Source organism: Podarcis bocagei (assembly GCF_964188305.1).
Source record: "Podarcis bocagei genome assembly, chromosome: 5".
In the NCBI taxonomy this organism is placed as follows: Eukaryota; Metazoa; Chordata; class Lepidosauria; order Squamata; family Lacertidae; genus Podarcis; species Podarcis bocagei.
Genome location: NC_138129.1, coordinates 99,747,005 through 99,767,663, shown reverse-complemented (window position 1 = coordinate 99,767,663; position 20,659 = coordinate 99,747,005). Strand labels below are relative to the sequence as shown.

Here is a 20,659-nt window from a genome sequence, read left to right as displayed (position 1 = left end):
TCAGCGCGGCCCCTCGGGCTCTCCTGGGGGGATGAAGACGCCACCGGAGTCCGAAGGCTGCGCGCATAGGCAGCTCCCTCCTTCGCGCCTCTTTTGCACTGACTGCCCCCCCCCCCTCACGCGGCTCTTCTTCCTGACCCGCCTCGAGGCCCCGACTTCCTTACGGCCCAGCCAACCAATGAGGAGCCCGAGGGGCGGTGATGGACAGGCCTGGCGCCCTCTCCCAGGCCCTGCCCGGCCTCCCTTGGGCGCCTGCCCCGCCATCGGGCTACCGTCACGCCACTCGGCCGCTCGGCCCCGAGCGAGGCCTCTGATTGGGCCAGGGGGCGGGGCTTGGAGTCGGGGGCGGGGCCTGGGCGGGGCCAAGCCCGGCTTCTGGCGGCTCGTCCCGCGGCGCTCGCCTCCAGCCTCCAGTCGCCGCCGCCGCTCGCCATGCAGAAGGTGGCCGTTGTCACCGGCGCCAGCAGGTAAGGAGGGAGGGGCGGCCCGGGGACCCGCCCGGCAGCGGCGCGGAGGAGCCGGGCTCGCAAGGGGAGACTCGGCGGCGCCGAGAAGGAAGGAGCGGCCGAAGTGCGGGGAGCGCGGCGCTGGGAGCCTGGCGGGGGCGCTGGGCGAGGGGTCCGGCGGGGCGTCAAAGCCACACGGGGCGCAGATCTGTCAGTTGGAAGGGACCACGAGGGTCATCTAGTCCTGCCCGGCAGGAATCCTTCCCCACGCGGGACTCGAACCTGCAGCTCTGGGACGAAGAGTCTCGTGCTCTCCTAACTGAGCTCCTCGGGGGCAGAGGCTGCAGCCCATTTCGAAGCCCCCTCCAAGCTCGCTCTTTCCCTGGGAACTGTTAGCTCTGCAAGGAGCAAAGAGCAGCGCGCAGAATGATGTGCTTTGGAATGTGCTTTAAATGTTGTGTGTGAACAGTTGTGACAACAGCAGTGAAGAGGGTGGATTTCATACCTTGGCTTTCTAGGAAAGTGTCGACATCCGTCTTGCAAGGCAAATATGTTTAATATTACAGTACTGGTTGCTTTGTAGATTTGATAAACATTGAGAGGCACTAATAGTGTCTGGAATCAAAGTTTATCACTGGATTTTAACACTATTGTAATGTGCTTTATATCTTGCTTCTTAGAGATCTTTTTTGTTTTGTTTTGAAGTCTCTGTACATTATTGAAAACACAACAGCCAATATTTGTAAATCCACGGTGTGGCCATATTTGGAATGCCATGTGCACTGCTGGTTATCCCACCTCAAAAGGTATTGTAGAGATAGCAAAGGTATGGGGAAACAACAACCAAGGGTGCAATCCTGTACATAGCCACTCAAAAGGAATAAGCTTCACTGAGTTCAGTGGGGTGTACTTTCAGGTAAGTGTGCACAGGATTGCAGCCTAAAACTAGAGTCCCAATTTCACTTCGCTGAGAGTGGAAGCCCCATTGAATTCAGTGGGGCATCTGCTGGTGAAGGGGCTGAAGCGCCTGCATTATGAGCATATGTAAAAGTGTTCTGGGGTTTTTAGTTTAGAATAAAGGGGGGGGTGTCAGGATTTTAGAGATGCTTAGGTGGGTGCATGGCCAAAAAATGCTGGGAACCACTGCTCTAAAGAAAGCTTGAGCGGAAACTGAGTTGTTCTCAGTTTGCTGCTGGTTAACACAAAATGCCAAGCCAAAGCTCTGGTTTATTTCTTCCTGGCTGGGGATAAGAAGGGGGTGGAGGGGGAGTGCGCTTCAGCAGCATGCACCAGGATGCTGCTCATTCAAGATGAGCCACAGTTGGCTGTATGGGTGGTGAATGATTAGAGTAAGAAGTAGTCCTCCAAGTGGAGCACTTGACTTGCCACTAGCCAAGCTACTGCAGCCTTGATTTGCACTCCTCTCCAAGCCAGGCTGCTCTGCTGCCTTCTGCTCTTCACTTCAGCCACTGCCTCTGTTCCTTTCTTCACATTGAAGCAAGCGGTTACTTTATTATAATTCTGGGTTTGTAACAGCTAGACCAATATATTGCCCAGAGAAAATTTTGCATACTATTCCTATGGACATTTTCCTTCTCCTGGAAAACTAGCCCCCAAAATGGTTCATCTCTGAAAGTTCAGTACAGCTGCTTTCGGATCACTGAACCTGTGTATCGTGAAACTGTGAGTTCCTGGGGTTCCTGCTCAGAGGGATGCATAATCAATATCCAGAGCTCCCATTTGGCCTCTGCAAGGCTTCCCAAGTGTCCTTTGAATGCATGGCTTTCGTAGTTGTGTACCTCCATTTGAAAGCTTTCCAGGTTTCCCTTACGTAGCTAGATAACTGATTCCTAGTTGAAATCTTCTTGAGTGCAGTGCTAGCAGGATTTTTATTTGAATTTTTGCCCCAGGTTGTTATTTTTTTTAAAAAGGCTAGTTTCGCCCTTGCTTGAGTGAACCATCCTCCTCCTTCAGTCCTTGCTTCTATGTCCTATGCCTTCCTCTCAGGTTTGAAATCACAGTCTTGGGGTCAAGTCCTTGTTCTTGCTTGAGGTGTTTCCTATTGGGGCTCCATCAGGGCAAACTTGTGTCTTCCTAGCGGATCTCCAGATAGCTTTAAATACTTATGAACTGAGTTTATATAGCCATTCCATGGTTTCTGTGGCAAATTGTCACACTTACTTTCTGTAGGCTTTTGAGACTAGTTAGGGATTCTTTCACTCTTTAGATCATGGTGTCTGTGTAGGGCAGGATTTGCTGCCTGCTTAAATTGTAATTTAACTGCTTGTGGGCATCAAATTAAGGATTAACACGTATCCATAGAAAATGCAGTCACAATTGTTGGCAGTGTGTGTATGAGTGCTTGTGAATGGTGAACTCAAATGTGGGTTCAGACACGTGTCATTGTCACAGTCCTACTCTCCCTCTTTCAGGGAGGGATTTGCAACCTTCTAGACTCAGATAGACCTCTCCTCCCTGCTAGTTTTAATAAACCAAGAAGGGCAATCATCAGAGACTTCTCAAATGTCCTGCTCGCTAATTGTGAAGGCACGTTATTTCATGTGGGGCTGTGCAAAATACCCAGAAGGAAGAGGAGAGACCCTTGAAACTGCAAAGTTCTTGGTTTTGTTCCGAAGGGAGTGTTTTCAGTTTGGATCTCGGAAAGTAGGATCATATTGGGCCACATGGCAGGCTGGGCATGTTGCACTTAACCGATCTGGGAGGTGTTGCTCTTTTGGTCGTCAAAGGAAGGGCTCCCTGAGACCGGGAGAAGCCTTCAGTTGTATGGAGTTGTGATGCCGGACGCTCTATGTCTGGCCCTGATCCTGTGCTCTTACTGTTGCAGTGGAATTGGATCTGCGCTGTGTGAGCGTCTCCTCCAGGAAGATGCCAGCCTCCACGTGTGTTTGGCCTGCAGGAACCTGGAGAAGGCAAACGCCACCCGTAACCACCTGTTGTCCTGCTTCCCCAGTGCAGATGTCAGCATAGTTCAAATAGATGTCAGCAAGATGGCCTCTGTCTTACGCGCAGCGGAAGAGATCAAGGCAAGGTATGTGGGGGGAGCAGGAATGGTTTGCTTAGGCTGCCTGTGCTGTGGGGCTGTTCTCCAGGGAGCGGCTTCCTTAACTCATCACCTTTACAGGACTTCCTTTTCTTACTTGAACTGGACCTGTTCTGAGATGTGATTGCGTGATGTGTGACGGCCAAGAGAAGTGGTTTGCACAACTGGCAGAATCAGGTCTTCCTTAAGCTATAGATGGGGTGAAATCATATGCTGAAATGTTCTACTGTACTCTATGAAGAAACTCCTTGCTGGTAGAAAGTAAGTATCTCAGGGGAAATGTTTCATCATAATCCCCTGGCATACTAGCTTTCTGTATGTAGGGAGGTTTCTGCCCCTCCTCCCCCAAATGGAAGAGCATTCCAGCCTGCAGCCTAAAACAGTTTAGGGCAAGCTTGACCTCTTGATTATGAGAATTCACCCCTAGTGTGCTTCCCCAGAAAGATTTGGTGTTGGACCAGACATTAGGGGGAGAAATTACTAACTTTTATATAAACTACTTAGAGGTTTGGGATGATTGGTGTATGAATCCTATTAAAAAATAAATATATTTTAAATTCTGGGGTACTCCAGTTCTGCTTAATTGCTATTTAATGCTGCTTTCCCATCCTTTCAATAACCACCTTTTTTTGTTTTGGTGTAGATTTCATCGTTTGGATTATCTCTTTTTGAATGCTGGGATCATGGTAAATCCACGTATCAGTTTATGGGCATTTATACGTGGCATCTTCTCCAGGTATGTTAGATATCTAACTGTTCCGTTGCTCGTCTTCATTTTCTGCCTGGCTTTGTGGATAGGAGGGGAGGACATGGAGTTACTTAGGCAGGGTTGTCCAGGGAAACAAAGCCTGGACCTCACTCTTTATCCGGCCTCCACCCCACATGTTACAAACCTAAAGTTATGGAATGTGAACATTTCTCTTCTGAGACAGAATGCTGCAGTTTGTCAGTGAGCAAAATCTGACACAAGGCTGCCCTCTTAGCATTGCAATTCCTTTCCTGCGTATAATACAGGAAGAAAATTAATAGGCTCTTATTAGAGGTTTAAAAAAGTGAAGCTTCCTCAGAGTGTGTGTATTTGTTTGTTTAGTTGCTTGTTACCCTTCACTGTTGCAGAGGTACATTGGATTATGTGACAGCACTGAGAAGTAAACAAGGAATAAAACCAAACAAAGCCCTATTCTATCTGATTCTGCCTCTCAACCCTCCACCTCAAGGCCTCCACCTCCAATGTTCCTAATGTGAAACATATTAGAAGCTAAGTGTATCAGAAGCCATTTTGGCATATAAGTGGTGTGTAAATTAATAATTAATAAGAAAATTGCATAGTGAGTTCACACTGGTATTTATGTTCGCTTATATATGTGTGTGTGTGTTCAGAAGTGTTGCCTTGTCAGCCTGCTGCTGCAAAAACAACAGACTCTTGTGACGTGTAAAATCTAACAATCTCTCTTTCAAGGATTTGCATCCACTTTGTCAGATGTGTGAAGTTTTATATTCTGTTCAGGGAGAGAGGGAGAGAGAGAGAGAGAGAACTAATGTGAAGAAGGAGGGGGAATTACACCATTAAGACATAATTGGTGTCAGTCTGCATGAGCCCACTTAAACATGCACAGAGGAGCCTGCAGAGGGACGGGGACTCGAGTTGGGATCTGCCTAAATGCAAAATATATGGGTTGGATCCTGTGTCCAGTCATACTTTGACTCACAGGGAGGAATTCAGCATTGTGCCCTTCCAGTGGTCCTGTTAGTGTAAGCATTTCCTGTGGGTTCTCCAGCCCCCCCCAAAAAAAGAACCTTCTCTTTTTGGCAGAGGACTAGTGAGATTCATTGTGTGCCTCCCATAGTGCACCTGTGTAGTAGAATTCATCCCATGGAACTCAATGAAACTTTAGTTACCTGACTGACTTATGTCCCATTAATATCTATGGGTCTGCACTAAGTATTAATGCTAATATTTGCTAGTCTCCCCCCCCCCAAATGAAACAAATTGACTGAATCCAGCTACACACACTCACACTTACCTACCCCTGTGTGACAGGAACAGTGCTTTTATGTTGAACAGGTGGCTAGACCAGTAAGACGGCAACAAACCTCCCCTGGAACATGTGTGACGTTTGCAGTTCACTTGCCCTTGTCAGTGTAGTTGGAAACACAGGAAGACTGTCTAGCAGTCCTGTTACAATATCTGTATCTGGAATAAGTTGAGGATCCTATTTCCTCTCTCCTTTTCGCTGTCTCCCTTTTCCGTGTCCCATTTGCCGTAAACTCTTGCTGCTTGCTTTCAAGATCTTGCCTTCATCTCTCGTCTCTTGTTCTTTGACCTTTGTCCTTCCAAATTCTCACCATTCTGTTGGCCTCATCCTGTCTGCCAAACCTAAGAGTGCTGCTTCATCTCTGTTGCCTCGCACTGTTCCTTGTTCTGTCCTTTGGATGGCACTTTCATTTGACTTTATTTTGAAATAGAATTATATATTGAAATAGTGGCTGAGACTTCCCTGCTTTCAACCTTTACCTCCTCGTTCGTTTTCCTCATTGCGTTTCTGCTCTTTTCTATCGTGTTCTTTTCCCAGCCTCCATCTTTTTAGTCTGTGAGCTTACTAGAAGGGTAAGTCCAAAAAAGGACTGTGAGAATAAAAATTAAAATGTTTGCATCAAAAACACGGGCTGGACCTTGAGAAATGTCTTGATGTATGAACCTAAACATATGAGAGTTGGGAATACTTTCATTTGGGCATTGGCACTTGACGCCTTGACTGAGACCCCCCACATTTTCAAATGCATCTCTGAACCATGTAGACTAGAGAGTTTCTTGTTTGTTTCCTAATTTCTGGATTCTATCAAGTTCTTGTGAGCCACAGATTGTGCCCTCAGATGCAAGGGGAGGGAAGGTTCCAGTCTCTCTTTAATTACTGAATAGAAGAAGGCATTTCAGCAGGTGCAGCCCCTTGTTCACCCCTTTGACACGATAAGCTGCATCTGCCAAAATTCCTCCTTATACACAACTGTCAAAGGCTCAGGAGCTCTGGGCGGCAAGTTACCCTGTGTGCTTTCTCAGTTATCCAAGCTGCAATGTCTTAATATTTACCTGTTTTCCTTTCTGTGCCTGCACTCATTCCTTTTTCTTTTTTCCCAATTTTTGAGTTCATCCTTTTTAGAAATGGGGAAGACGCACACAAATTCGAACCGTGAGAACACCATTGACGTGTATTTTCTGTAATCTGCATTTTGTCAAACCGAGTGTGATCTCCTTGTTAGACCACTGAAACGCATTGAGCTAGTGTTCCCAGAGAAGAATCCTGAAACGGCTTAAAATATCTAACCTGTAACCTAACAACTGCCTGTTCTATTTACACTTGTATCCTGCTCTTCCTCTAAGGAGTTCAAAGCAAGACACATGGGTTTCCCATGCAGTCTCCCATCCAAATACTGACCAGCCCCAAACCTGTCTAGCTTCAGTGATGGAACATCCTCAAGTGGAACAAAATGAAGCAAAGTCCTCTTTTGCCCAGTATGTGCTACTTCCTTTGTGACACGGGAACTACATTTCTGTCTTGGTTTTATGTAGCAGTCCTTATTTGCATAAAGTTGTTTGCTATCTTCATCTTGTGTGTTCTGATGATGAGCCTCCAAGGTAGGTTATACTGCTGAGGAATCAACAACCAGGTATTGTTACTTTTCTAAGGTAGCTGTAGCTGTTGGCTATCTCTGGCAACAGGATGGATCCCTGCTACCTCACACTGCTGTGCATTCTGCCAATCAAAAATAACATCAAATCTGCCTTCTGTTTTAGGTTTCCTGCCAACTGCAATATGCTTTCTGCTAGCTTTGTTCCTGTTGTAGAAGTGGACAGCTCCACTTTTCCTCTGACCCATTGCTAATTATTTCCAGACACACACCTGGCTTTTTACCACAAGAATCCCGAAGTATCAGGCACCTCATAGGCTTTGTTCACACATAAAACAAAGCCATGGTTCAGTTAGCCCAACTGTGGGTTGTTGTTTTTTAAGTGTTTGATTCCACCCCACACTAACCATGGTTTATTTCCAGACAGCAAATCATGATTTGAAACCATGGCTCATTCTTGGCTTTTTTGGTTTTTCATGACGCCTGAGCCAGCATCCTGGTTTTGTAACCTTTGTTTCGGTGTCCTGTCACAGACAGATACTCATGAAGTTCCAGAAGTGTGAGGCAAGACCTGTGGGAAAACAAAGCTACTCCCCAGGCTAAGCAGCTCTTGGTGCTACTTTTCCAGAAGTAGGCCTCTCGCCTCAGGTTGTGATGCCAATGGACATAAAATTGAAAGAGGTTTGACCTGCTTTGCTACGTTGCTGTCTATACAGGACTGTTGTGTTGAAAACACCACAACTTTTTAAAGTTGGCTATCCTGATCATTACACCTACCCACAAATTATATCACTTCAGCCAGCAAATTGGTACTTAAAACCCCCCCTAAAAAAACGACCTAATGGGGATGTTGTCAGGAGACCTGCAGGGCAAAAGTCTCCCCGGTCACTTAATGGATTCTGAATTTCTGATCTTAAGGCAGCATGGTGTGTGTCTGCGCTGGGCAGCTGGTTTGGCTTGGGGCATGTGGAGAGCAATGAAAATCTGTGAAAATTTCTCACTTTGATTGCGCAACTGTCCAATTGTAAGGAAGCTGGTGATGGCGAAGCAATGCCAGTTACAGGAGCAATGTGATGGTTTTGGGATAACAGACAGGAGGGAGACACACACAAAATTGAGCAAGCCAAGCTGTGGTTTCTTTCCTCTGAGACTCATCATAGCTTGTTCAACAATCCATGTGAATGTGGCCACTGTTTCTGAAATCTTTGTTCTAGAGTAGCAGCTCTTGGTTGAACTGAGCTGCCATTTTGGTTTGCTTCTTAACAGCCACAACCTGGGAGGCTGCTTGAAGAATCTCTCAAATTCAAACACAACTATTATATTTGTCTCTTTGTGGATGTGATCCAGAGGAAAGCTGTGCACACAGCTAAGGGGGTTCATAGAAATTTCCTGCAACTGCTTGCAGTGCTGAAAAGAACACAAGGGCACAGCTGGATCCGGCCAAGAGTTCATCTCATCCAACATCCTGTTTCCACCAGTGGCCAACCGGGCAACTAACATAAAGACTTTTCAGTTTAGCATTTAAAAAACCAACCGCCTCTTCAGCATGTAATTAAAACATCCAATAACATTCTGGCTCTTTTATTTATTTTACTTGCTCTTCTGTTCCTTTCATTGTAATCATGGGGACCACCTGGGATTAGTGGTAGTCCTTGGATCACAGTTTAACAACGTTCCAAATAAAAACCAGCTACAGTTTCTGTCATTTCCCAAAGATTGCTTCCTTTTTGCCGGCATAAGCCATCTCCACCCACCCTCACATTTAGTTGCAAGGACCATAATATTGGTTGGCGGTTTCTCTTAAGGGCAGCAGTCCTCTCTTCTACGCTCTAACCTCTTCCCCTGTTTTCAGGAGGGCATACCAGATGCTGACTACGGCAGAGGGGCTGATGAGCCAAGAGGACAGGGTCACTGCAGACAACCTTCAGGAGGTCTTTGAAACAAATCTCTTCGGACATTTTGTTCTGGTAGGGAAGCTTTTACCTAGTTTTTGTCACACGTCCTGGTGTTCATCATCATCAACCTTTTATTCGACCGTCAGTCAGAAAAAAGTACAATTGTCAATACACAGTTAAAACATCCAAGAAGATTTTAGAGCTTAGCCAACACTAAAATGGGCTAAACAGATAGCCCCATATCAATACAATCAATTAAAGTCTTGCGACGCTTAAAAGCTAAAAAAAGAAATTTGGCCACCAAGGAAGGTATAGCTCTAGTGATGTTATTCAGCAAGTGTAAAACCTGGTTTTCTCCAGGTAGGGAGCTAGATTGACATAGGAGTGGGTCTATAAAATTTTGTCTAAGCTCTGCATAAGAAGGGCAAGTCAAGAGAATGTGTTTGGTGGACTCAACCACACCCATGGCACAATGACAGGTTCTCTGGGCGTATGGTACTCCCCTGTACCTTCCCCACAATATCGCAGAGTCAAGGACATTTAATCTGGCCGCTGTAAGAAGTCTACGGTATTCCACATAGTGAATTTCTGCAAGGTAGGGGGCTGGTATGGTCCGATAGATCTGGTCCCCTAGGAACATCCCTGGTTTTACCTGGGCTATGTCCTCTTGTCTGGCAATGTCACTCAGTCTCCGGGAGATCACAGCTCTAGCTTGATTGTACGTCATAGACTCAAAGTAAAGGTGAGACAATCCGCAGGATTGAACCTCGTTAGTGACCTCCCTTTCCCAAGATGATTGGAAATCGTCCCTCAATATCAAGGGGGCAATACCCACTGGTTTAAAACAAAGCTTGAGCCATAGCCAGAGCTTCGTCTTCAAGGCCACATACCGTAGAGCTTGCCAGCCGACCTCTAGTCTCATAACCGCACCCGCTACCGAGGGGGGAATCCTAAGGATGGCTCTAAGGAATCGCGTTTGGATAGAATCCAGTTTCAAAAAGTCCCTACGGGAGCCTAAAGAGATGCCCACCAAAAGAAGGGGGAGGACTTTCATTTGAAAGAGTCTCAAAGCTATCTTCACTGATTGAGCCTGATTCTTAGCATATAGAGATCTAATCTGGATGGCTGCTTTAGATGCGTTAGTTGTTATATAGTCTCTATGGGCCAGAAAAAGACCTATTTGACCGTATTACTTGTCCCAGATATTTAAAGCAGTTAACCTGCTCTAGGGGGATCCCGTTCATCGACCATCGATAGAGTCTCGGTCGGGCAGAGAAGACCATGATCTTGGTCTTAGCATAGTTGGGTTGGAGCTCATGCTGATCACAGTATTCATGTAGAGCTTGCAACATTCTCCTCAGTCCAATAGGGGATCTAGCAAGAAGTGCGGTGCAGATGTTATCTGGGCGTTTATACATGTATTGCAAGACATTATTCTAGGTGATCTATGTATTGTGCAACGTTGCCCTACATTCCAGAGTTAAAGATGGTTGTGAACAAGCTCTCACCTCTTTAGTTAATACATTGGTATATCCACTGAGCCTTCCACAGATAAGAATAAGGACGCCTATTTGCATAGGTAAGTTTGCCAGTCCTTTGTCAGTCACTGTAGTGTAATATCTCTAGCTCTCATCTTTGGTGGCTGTTGCTGGTCTCAGAATATTAAATTGAGTGTGCTAATTCTCAAAAACTGAAGAAGTCTCAGTAGATTTGTTTTGGTGTGGTTGCTTTTTTAGCACGAGGGCTTAATTCTGCGCCAGCAGCATCTGGTTTGACTTTCTGGATGTGATCTGCCGATTTCACAACGGGTTGGTAGCTGACAGAAAAGCTGACCAAAATTTCTGCCTCATTGACTTCAGGGCTGAACTCACTGCTGGTCCTTTCAGTGGACTTCCAGCAAACAACGTTTAAAGGCAATCTTGTAAGCTGTAATTTGGCCACACAGGGCAAAAAATATTAACAATAGAATCCCAGTATAGTAGCTTTATCTCCATAATTGTATCCTGTCATTTCCTTTAGTGTCCACTGCATGGAGCTAATGTATTTGACTCCTCTTTACTTTTGCAGAATGGATAATCAAAGTTTGTGGCATCTTGCAGTCAGCAGGGTAGTGGGCACACGGACTGGTCCTACCTGTGCCAGATTCTATGTCTGTGGGCTCCTGTCGCAGTGCATAATTGTAATGTGTGCCTGGTGGCAGGAGAGGCAGGGGTGAGTTGGGGCAACACAATCGTGATGGTGTAGGTTTTACTTGCAAAGCAGGTGGGACCTTAACTGTCAAGAAGGGCAGAACCTCTTGTCCACGGACAGTGGCGACGCTGCCGGGCATCTATAACGCATGAGTGAAGATGCAAAGTACTGTGTTACAATTTCACGCCTGTGCTGTGAAATTGGAAACCAAAGACCCGTTCCAAAGGTTTATGCTGACTTGTGGCTCACTTAAGAAGAATATGTTTATCCAGTGTATACTGTTATAAGTCATGTTGTATGGACAGGAAAGTAAATATATTTGTAAAGTATTTTAGGGATCTTTGGGGAAATCCTGTTGGTTCTGTTGAGTATGGGTCAGCTTTGTTTTAGAATGTATACAGTGGAACCTCGGGTTACGTACCGTCCTCCTTACGGATGCTTCGGGTAATGAGCTCTGCTAACCCTAGTTGCGAACTTTGCCCCGGGATGCAAGCGGAAGTCGCATGGTGGCAGCGGGAGGCCCCATTAGCATAAGCGCGCCTCATGTTAAGAACAGTTTCAGCTTAAGACCGGACCTCCGGCACAAATTAAGTTCATAACCGGAGGTAACACTGTATTCTGAAATAATATTGATTAAAAAAAATTTTTAAATGCCAGACTCATTCTGATTTATAATCTTTTTTTCTTTCATAGATGAAAATGCAGAACATACTTCTTGCAAGTAGAACTTGTGAGGAAGGATCTGTATCGGGGGTTACCAAACATTTTCCTCCATTGGCCATTTGAAAATTGCAGAGGGGCTTAGTGGACAATGATTTTTCGCCCTTTGTAGTAATTGTAGTGCACTATGATAGGTGCTGTATGATTTTTAATTATATTTTTATTGCTCCTTTTGTTTTTTATATATTATATTACAGTTTGAATTCTGATATTAAATATATTAAATATTTTTAATTATTTTAACTGTGTTTTTATTGCTGCTTTTATTTCACATTGTACAGTATTACAATTTAAATTTCTTCAAATCCAAAATTTAAATACAATATAAGAAATAAAAGAAGCAATTAAAACAGTTAAAAATCAATATAAATATTTAATGCGATGGATGTCCTGTCTCCTGTCTTCAAACGCAAATCCACAGGCATACTGTGGACCACCTGAAAGACCCTGGTGGACCACTAGTGGTCTGTGGAGCACAGTTTGGGAACCTCTGTTCTATATTGTATGCCTCTTAAGGCAGGAACCTGGAGCCTTGTTAAAGTCTGGTTTCTTCATTTTTGCAGATCAGGAACCTGGAGCCTCTGCTCTGCTGCGTTGAAAAGCCCAGCAAGCTTGTCTGGACCTCTTCAGTCAATGCCTGCAAATCTAACTTCAGCCTTGAGGACTTTCAGCACAGGCAAGGCAAGGAGGCCTACAGCTCTTCTAAATATGCTACTGACCTTACAAGTGTGGCTCTGAACAACCGGTTCAACAAGCAGGTGAGAGCACCCTATCCTAGTCCTTCCAAAAGGCCCTTCCGACCGAAAGCAAAAGAAGGTGGCATTCTTTTCAGGAAAGTTGGCGAAGTGTGCCAAGATAAGCGGGTGTGAGTCCCATCAGTGGAAGGCTGTGCAAGGACTTACACATCTGCAATGGGGTCCCCCTCTACACACCTCATGCCTCCCAAATTGGCTCTGAGGTGTGTGGGTTGTGGGGACCCCCAGAATGTGGTGAGAAGAGTGAGGGGGCCGCTCCGTCTGGCAAGCGGAAACGCTTGTGGTGGTGGAACACTTGATGTCGTGTGACTCTCAATTCCTCCCATTGTGTTGCGACTTTTCTGAACCGCCGCTTACCGTATTTTTCGCCCTATAGGACGCACTTTTTCCCCTCCAAAAATGAAGGGGAAATATGTGTGCGTCCTATGGGGCGAATACAGGCTTTCGCTGAAGCCTGGAGAGCGAGAGGGGTCAGTGCGCACCGACCCCTCTCACTCTCCAGGCTTCAGGCAGCTATCCGCAAGCCTTGCGAGCCTGGCGGGAGTTCCCGCCGGGCTCGCAAGGCTTACAGGCAGCAGCCTGCAGCCCGAAGCACGGGCCGTGCTCCGGAGCGCGCCCCAGGCTTCGGGCAGATGTCCGCAAGCCTTGCGAGCCCGGCAGGAGTTCCCGCCAGGCTCCCAAGGTTTGCGAATAGCAGCCTGTTCTGGGGGCTGGGGTCAGGGGAAGCTCAGGCTTCCCCCACCCCAGCCCCATGGCTGGCGGGGGGGGGGGAATAATTTTTTTTTAATATTTCCCCCCAAAAAAACTAGATGCACCCTATAGGGCGAAAAATACAGTAATCCCTGGAGCATTTGTACTCAAATGTCTTGAGAGTTCAGCACAAACTCAAGACAAGCCACAGAATTTGATACTGGCTACAGAATTTTTAAAAGTAGGTTTCTAATCCACATGGCTGCAAAAACAAGCTTTCAAGTTAACAGACAATGCCTGGTCATATGCCTGAATTTTGAGGGTGGAGAAAGGGGGGCTTTTATCAGATTGACTATTCTTCTATTTCTCCTTTTTGTGAATAGTGAAAGCAAAATAAATCATGCAGATCTTGAGCAAATTACGGTAGTTTAATTTGCATAATTTATACAGGACATAGAATTTTAGCTGTTTTGTGCTGTGTGGGTGACAAAATGAGACTGCATTCTCAGTGGTGGCCCCCAAATTATGGAACTCCTTCCCAAATTACATTTGGTTGTCCCCCCACATTGGACTCATTGAGATGCAAGGTAAAAGCATTGTTATTTACCAAGATCTTTGTATATGTGATGTTGCTGCTAATGTCATTGTTGCTCTCTGCTCCTATTATGGTGAAGGGTAGGATATAAGTACAAGGAAATGAATAAATACAAACTTTGGTTACTTTGGTTCATATTTTGCCATTGTTTTGGACAGCATTATACACTGTCACCCATGGAGTGCTTTAAAAATATGCAAGATGTATCACAATCTTGTCTTATTTATGTTTGCCATACCCCCTGTAAAATGTTCTTTCCATATTGGGGTGAAATAAAATTGACCATGGCCAATAGCAATTTCATGATAAAACAGTTCTTTTTCTAAAATGCCTTTAAGAGCTGAGAGCAATTTGGCAAGGTGTATTGCTGTTCCTCTGGGTCCTATTTTAATAGTCACAATGACCCTGGAAAGTCGCTTAGGCTGTCCAAGGCTTCCCAGTCAGGAGTTGAACCCTGATCTCCCTTCTCTGGGTCAGACTACTGCACTGTGGCTTCTCACATCTGTTCCTCCCCAACAAGCCCTTTCCATTCTGTCTGCCGTCCTTCCCCACATGAGTCAGAGGCCTAGTCCACACCATAATTTAATATGGACTAGAAGCTTCTGTTTTGTGATGTCCACACAGTACCTCATCCAACTGGCAGCCCACAAGGCCCACCTTCGCTGTTTTATTCAGATTCTCCCAATCTATGAATAATTTGTTAAGAGGACATAAAAATCCAACATGAAATCGCTTTCCACTGGCGTGTGGGTGTTAGGATATTTCCGTTCCACCTTAAAAGGGAGCAGCCTTTTTGAGTCACAGAGTTTGCGTATTTCCTGTTCACAGGAAGTTTATGCTTTTGTATATGTTTTCGTTTTCTCTCTGTGCCTGAGACATCGTAGCAGGCAGTCATGTTTTCTCTTAGTTCTGACCAACGCTGAATAAACTTGTAAATATGCTCTCCTGAGTGCACCTTTCGCTGTACGTATCTGCTGACAGAGCGTGCACGAGCTCTGGAATGTGGCAAGCTATTTCTGGGGCTCCTGTCGCTAATTGACTGATACTGCGTTACAGTGGTGCCCTGCAAGACGAATGACTTGCAAGACGGAAAACCTGCTAGACGAAAGGGTTTTCCATTTTGGAGGTGCTTCGCAAAATGAATTTCCTATGGGCTTGCTTCGCAAGACGAAAATGTCTTGCGAGTTCCTGCGGTTTCCCCCCCCCTCCCCCCTTTTTTCCAAGCCGCTAAACCGCTTATCAGCTGATCCTAAGCCGCTAAGCCGCTTAACAGCTGATCCGCTAAGCCGCTTAACAGCTGATCCGCTAAACCGCTTATCAGCTGATCTGCCAAGCCGCTAAGAGCGCTAATCCGCTAAGACGCTAATGGGCTTGCTTCGCAAGACGAAAAAACCGCAAGACGAGGAGACTCGCGGAACGGATTCTTTTCGTCTTGCGAGGCACCACTATATCTACGGGAGGTCGATGGATCGCAACGGAGACGGCTTGGGCGCATGATGGCCTTTGTCTCCCTGGCAGTATCCCAACAGTGGGTGCCCTGAAGTGCATTTTGCGACTGGGGCCCCCCCTCCACAATGTGTGTGGTGATGTTTCACTGGGTGCTTTGGAGGGGAGGGAGAAAAAGAAAAGCGCTGTGTCCACATCTCCACGCTGTTGCTCTCCTTGTCGTGCCTTTGCTGTTCATGTCCTTTTGGAAATTGCACAGCGGCTTTATGTTTTTTGGGGGGTGAGGGATTTCTGGAGACCAGCTTCCTTCACACTGACATGCAATCACACGTAAAGCAGTGACTTGGGGATGCCGTTCTTTCCACTCCATCCTTCCACAATAGCAGAGAAAGTGGTTTCTAATGAATGGGCAGGGGAAACCTCTCAGGTTTCACAGCTCTGAAGTCAGCCAAATGCAGGATTTCCGCCTCCCATTCAGAAGTAATTCTTGTGCTAGTTTATGCCGTTCACATGTAGAAAGGGCAGAATAGTAAGTTAACAAAACCAGGAGGGAATATTTAGCTTGCACCTCTTTCTGTTGCAGACTTGGCACAAGCCCTGTCTACGTGGTGTGCGTGTGGGTGTCTGCCAGCAGTTGTGTGTGTCACACTGTGGCCCCATGGAGCCATCTCTTTCTCTCTCCCCCCAATCTCTCAACAGGGCCTGTATTCTAGCGTTGTGTGTCCAGGTGTTGTGATGACCAACATGACGTTTGAGATTTTGCCTCCTTTCGTGTGGAAGTTATTTTTCCCCATTCTGTGGCTGGTGAGTGTGATGGTCTTCAGAAACTGCAGCAAACCCTTAAGTTCTAGGAACTAGAGGCTGATTCAGATTCCCTTGTAAGCAGAGAGAAAAGCTGAAGTGGTCAGTGGAACAAATACAAGCATATGGCGCGATCAGACTTTACAGTATACAGTGGTACCTCGGGTTACAGACGCTTCAGGTTACAGACTCCGCTAACCCAGAAATAGTACTGGGTTAAGAACTTTGCTTCAGGATGAGAACAGAAATTGTGCAGCGACGGCGTGGCGGCAGCAGGAGGCTCCATTAGCTAAAGTGGTGCTTCAGGTTAAGAACAGTTTCAGGTTAAGAACGGACCTCCAGAACGAATTAAGTACTTAACCTGAGGTACCACTGTATTTTACTATAGAGGAAGCCCTTTTTGTCTGTTTCTTGTTTGGGGTCAGAGGATCAGAAGAGCCTCTCAGGTCAGGCCAGGGCCCCTCTGCTCCAGCACCCTGTTCTCGGAGTAGCCCACCAAGTGCCCACGGGAGCCCCATAGTGGGACCTGAGCGCCAGAGCCCTCTCCCACTTGGGATGGACAGCAACCAGCATTCAGAAGCATACTTCCTCGGACAGTGGAAGCAGAACATGGCCATTGTGGCTTCTCCTCCAGGAATTGGTCTCCCCTTTTAAAGCCATCCAAATTGGTAGCCATCACTGCCTCTTGTGGGAGCAGCCTCCTTCGTTTATCTGGTGCTGGGTCTGCCCTGAAGCTTGCAACCTTCAGCTTTGCTGGGTGTCTTCAAGTTCTAGTGGGATGAGAGAGGGATATGGCTGCTATTTGGGGGCAGAGGATGGTGGTGTTTTCCTTGGCCTCCTGGAGCTGCTTCCCCAGCTTCAGTGCCATGGAGCAGAAAGAAGAGAGAACTGACTTCTTGCTTTTCTCTCCCCGCAACTCCAGTTCCGCCTTTTTACCAACACGTATACACTGACGCCGTACAATGGAGCAGAAGCACTGGTAAGATGCTTTGGCACTGACATGTTGTACATTGTGCCTGTCTGATCCATCGCGTTTGCCTTGCGATAGCCGATGTACCAAGAGGTTCACAGCCACTTTCTTTCCTCTTCTGGGGAACCTGTTGGCTGCTCCCACCCTCACCCACCCTGTGATGTGAGTAGGGCCAACTCTGGTCTGCACTCCCAGCCAGAAACTGTGTGTGTGCATGCGCATTAGCTGCATCCGTTTGTTTGATCTGATTGATACCTGCCTGCAGGTGGGAGTGTGTTTGTGCCGATCATAGTGTGGGATGTTGCTTGATGGCTGGCTGAGTGAATGCCGCTTGGGTGGGGGTGGGGGGAGTGGTCCAGGGCCTGTCTCACTATATAACAACAGGCCCTAGGGGACTTCAATATCCACCCAGAGGCTGCTGGCTCAAGACTTCGTGACTACCATGGGTCTTTCTCGGTTGGTCATGGTTCCAACACACTGGGCAGAGCAAAGTCTTGATGTAGTCTTTGCCCCAAGTGATATGAAGGACGGAATGAGGATGGGGCAGTGCCATGCCCTCCCTTGTCATGATCAGATCATTATCTGCTTCAGTTTGGACTGACGACTAGTGGTGGACACATTCAGATGTCTCACCCTTGCAGACTGAGGGAACTCAATGTGTTCCTGAATGCTCTGGGGAATTTTCCAGAGGAGAAAGCTAGTGGAGTCCTTATCTGACAATGGAACAGCAAGATGAAACAGGCAGTTGCCCTGATCACTCTGGACCCTTCAGATTGGAACAGCTCTCAGCCAGTTGCCAGTACCTCCTTTGGGGGGAAGGTGGTGGAGAGGGCTGTGGTGGGGCAGATACAGGCATTCTTGGAGGACACAGATTATTTAGATCCATTTGAATCTGTGTTCAGGCCTAGCCATGGAACTGAGTTGGCCTTGATCACCCTGATGGATGACCTCTGCAGAGAGTGGGGACTGCTGGGGGGGGGGGAGTGAGTCATTGTTCTACCTTCTTGATCTCTTGTTGACATTTGATACCATTGACTATGGTATCCTCCTGGACTGGGAATTGGGGGCACTGTATTACAGTGGTTCTAATTCTACCTTCTGCACCAGGTCCAGAGAGGAGCATTGGGAGAGTGCCTGTTGGCTCCCTGGCAGCTTACATTATGGGGTTAACTCGTTTGAGCCCCTTTAGATCCAAATCCAGCCCCACAGGGGTTTTCAGCACTGGCAGCGGTTGTCTTGAGTCAAACGCACTTGCAAGGAAAGAACTGCTCTCTTGTTTGCATCCCCTTTCTAGGTTTGGCTCTTCAAGCAGAAGCCTGAGTTGCTGGACCCCCTGGTGAAATTTCACAGCTGCACCACATTCTTTGGGAAGAACTACGTTGAGATCCGCAAGGTAAGTAGACCCCTTCGTGTGCATTGTGTTGTCACGAGTACAGTGGTACCTCAGGTTACATACGCTTCAGGTTACACACTCCACTAACCCAGAAATAGTGCTTCAGGCTAAGAACTTTGCTTCAGGATGAGAACAGAAATTGTGCTCTGGCGGTGCGTCCGCAGCATGAGGTCCCATTAGCTAAAGTGGTGCTTCAGGTTAAGAACAGTTTCAGGTTAAGAACAGACTTCTGGAAAGAATTAAGTACTTAACCCGAGGTACCATTGTATTGCTTTCATGCTTTTGGTGCACGCTACGCCGTGGGAAATCATGGAGGACCTACGTCATGAGGCAAGGCAAGGCAGCTGTCTTGGAGGGTGGATTCTGAGTTCCATTAAGAGGCAGCAGAATCTTCCAGAAAGTTCCACTGCAGAAAGCCCCATAGAAATGAATGTTACTCGCCTGGAGCTTTGGAGATAGGAAGGGCTAAAACTTACATTTATTTTTAAATGTTACTTACCTGCGAAAGATGTGTCTTGCTGGACTAGATCAAAGCCCCATCCAAGCCAGCGTTGTCTCCCACTGCATGGGCCACAGGCAGGCTGGGGTCGCATCAACACTCCCCACTTGCAGTGACCAGGCAAAGGCTGGCTATGGATGCGCAGAGTGTTTTATGGCTCCTGCCACTTTGCAACCCAGGGGCTTTGCAGTGAGAAGTGCCAGCCGCCTGCCACCTTCATGTCCCCAAGAAAGCAGCTGGGCCCGCCTACTACGCACGTCTGCAGTTGGGTCAGAGCCAGCAACTGTGGTGTACAGTTCCTAGGTTCCTTTAGCTGATGGAAGGGAGGGATGGCTCTGGGGTCTCCTCTGGGGGTGGGGGGTGGGCTTGTGGTAAAGGAAAGAAAACACTGCTGGTTCTATGGAATCTGTCCTGATCACAGCTGTGTCTTTCAGATGGATCTCAGTGAAGATACCGCAGAGAAGCTTTACGAGAAGCTCCTGGAACTAGAGAAGCAACTTCTTGCAAGGTCCAACAGCCCACAGCATTAAAAATAGCAAAGCCAGGCCAGTCTTTAGCCACCATTCCTCATGGCAACGAGTTTCTTCCACTTGGGACAGTTAAGAACCTCGGCTCCTCACCCCCACCCCACCCTGGCTTTTGCCTTTTGCAATGCAAACCTCTCTAGAGATGTATCTTTTGGCTGTCATGAAGCTGAAATGCTGAAAGAGACCAAAAAGTCTTGCAGTTGAGTCCCTGCCCACCCCAGCGTGGATTTTATAATGCCTTTGCTCTCCTTTTAGTTGCCGTGTCTTCACATCACTGCAGCATTTGTCTTTTCCCCGTTACGTGTTTCCTGAAGCCTTTGTACTCCTCAGAGCAGGATCTTTTTCAAATAATAAATGAAATGAAGGGTCGCTGTGTCCTTGCTTCAGAAGTGGGCATTCGGGGGGGAGGGGTAGTCCTGCCATTAGGTTGTGTGGCATTGCCTACTAGAGAGCAAAGTAGAGCCGGTTTGTGCCCTGGCTCCACTTTTGACCCAAACATGCATTTGGGGACCCCTTTCTTAACCCTTTCCATGTGTTTGCATGGTGGAAGTGCTCCTCTTGTGAGCCACCCTGGATGCCAATCTGGAAAATCCAGTTCACCTTTGCTAGGACTCGGCGCTAAAGAGTGGGCTTTCCCTGGGGAAAGTGGCAGGACAAGCGGAAGTCTGGATGAGCCCTAAGATTGGTCAACATCCCCTCCCACCGTAGCTTCTTTCCAAGAACTCAAAGTCGTTTGTATTTTAAGCAGAGTGAGAGATGGATGCATGGGAGTAGGAAAACAGAAATGCTGTCCTACGCAGACAGTACTACTCTGCCATTCAATCATCAGTGGGAAGCTGTTTTAAATGCTTTAGAGGAACATTGGGCATTTCCCTTCTATCAGTACTATCAGTAGCATCACCTGGCATGAAGGGGTTCACTCAATAGTTTGATTTCCCATGGGTGAAGTATCCCCCCCCCCCGTTGCAGCTGCGCAACTGCCCTTGTGATCCCAGGACATGATCTGAGTGCACCTGATGCAGCCACCTTGGAGAAACACAACAG

At 47.0% G+C, this 20,659-nt stretch overlaps 1 protein-coding gene and 1 long non-coding RNA gene across 3 annotated transcripts; one reads left to right on the top strand and one right to left on the bottom strand.

Annotated features, from left to right (window-relative positions):
* Positions 1-351: 351 nt before the first annotated feature.
* HSD17B7 (hydroxysteroid 17-beta dehydrogenase 7) lies at positions 352-19,984 on the top strand. Of its 2 annotated transcripts, XM_081195642.1 has the most exons (10): positions 352-467; positions 3,292-3,495; positions 4,151-4,243; positions 6,887-7,018; positions 8,987-9,101; positions 12,503-12,697; positions 16,125-16,229; positions 17,149-17,205; positions 18,491-18,589; positions 19,523-19,984. In XM_081195642.1, exons 1-10 carry the CDS (start codon positions 433-435, stop codon positions 19,616-19,618), a joined length of 1,131 nt encoding a protein of 376 aa, XP_081051768.1. In that variant the 5' UTR covers positions 352-432; the 3' UTR covers positions 19,619-19,984. The 2 variants fall into 2 exon arrangements, with proteins under 2 accessions (XP_081051768.1, XP_081051769.1); XM_081195643.1 differs by lacking the exon at positions 6,887-7,018.
* LOC308587827 lies at positions 4,081-6,880 on the bottom strand. The gene is made up of 2 exons (XR_014008535.1): positions 6,002-6,880; positions 4,081-4,289 (listed from the first exon to the last, which is right to left on the bottom strand). It is a non-coding gene; the product is annotated as an uncharacterized lncRNA (long non-coding RNA).
* Positions 19,985-20,659: the final 675 nt, after the last annotated feature.

Coding starts and splice junctions, on each gene's coding strand:
- HSD17B7 (XM_081195642.1), top strand. CDS start 433: ATGCAGAAGGTGGCCGTTGTCACCGGCGCCAGCAG. Junction 3,496..4,150: donor GCGGAAGAGATCAAGGCAAG/GTATGTGGGGGG, acceptor GTTTTGGTGTAG/ATTTCATCGTTTGGATTATC. Junction 7,019..8,986: donor GCAAAGTCCTCTTTTGCCCA/GTATGTGCTACT, acceptor CCCTGTTTTCAG/GAGGGCATACCAGATGCTGA.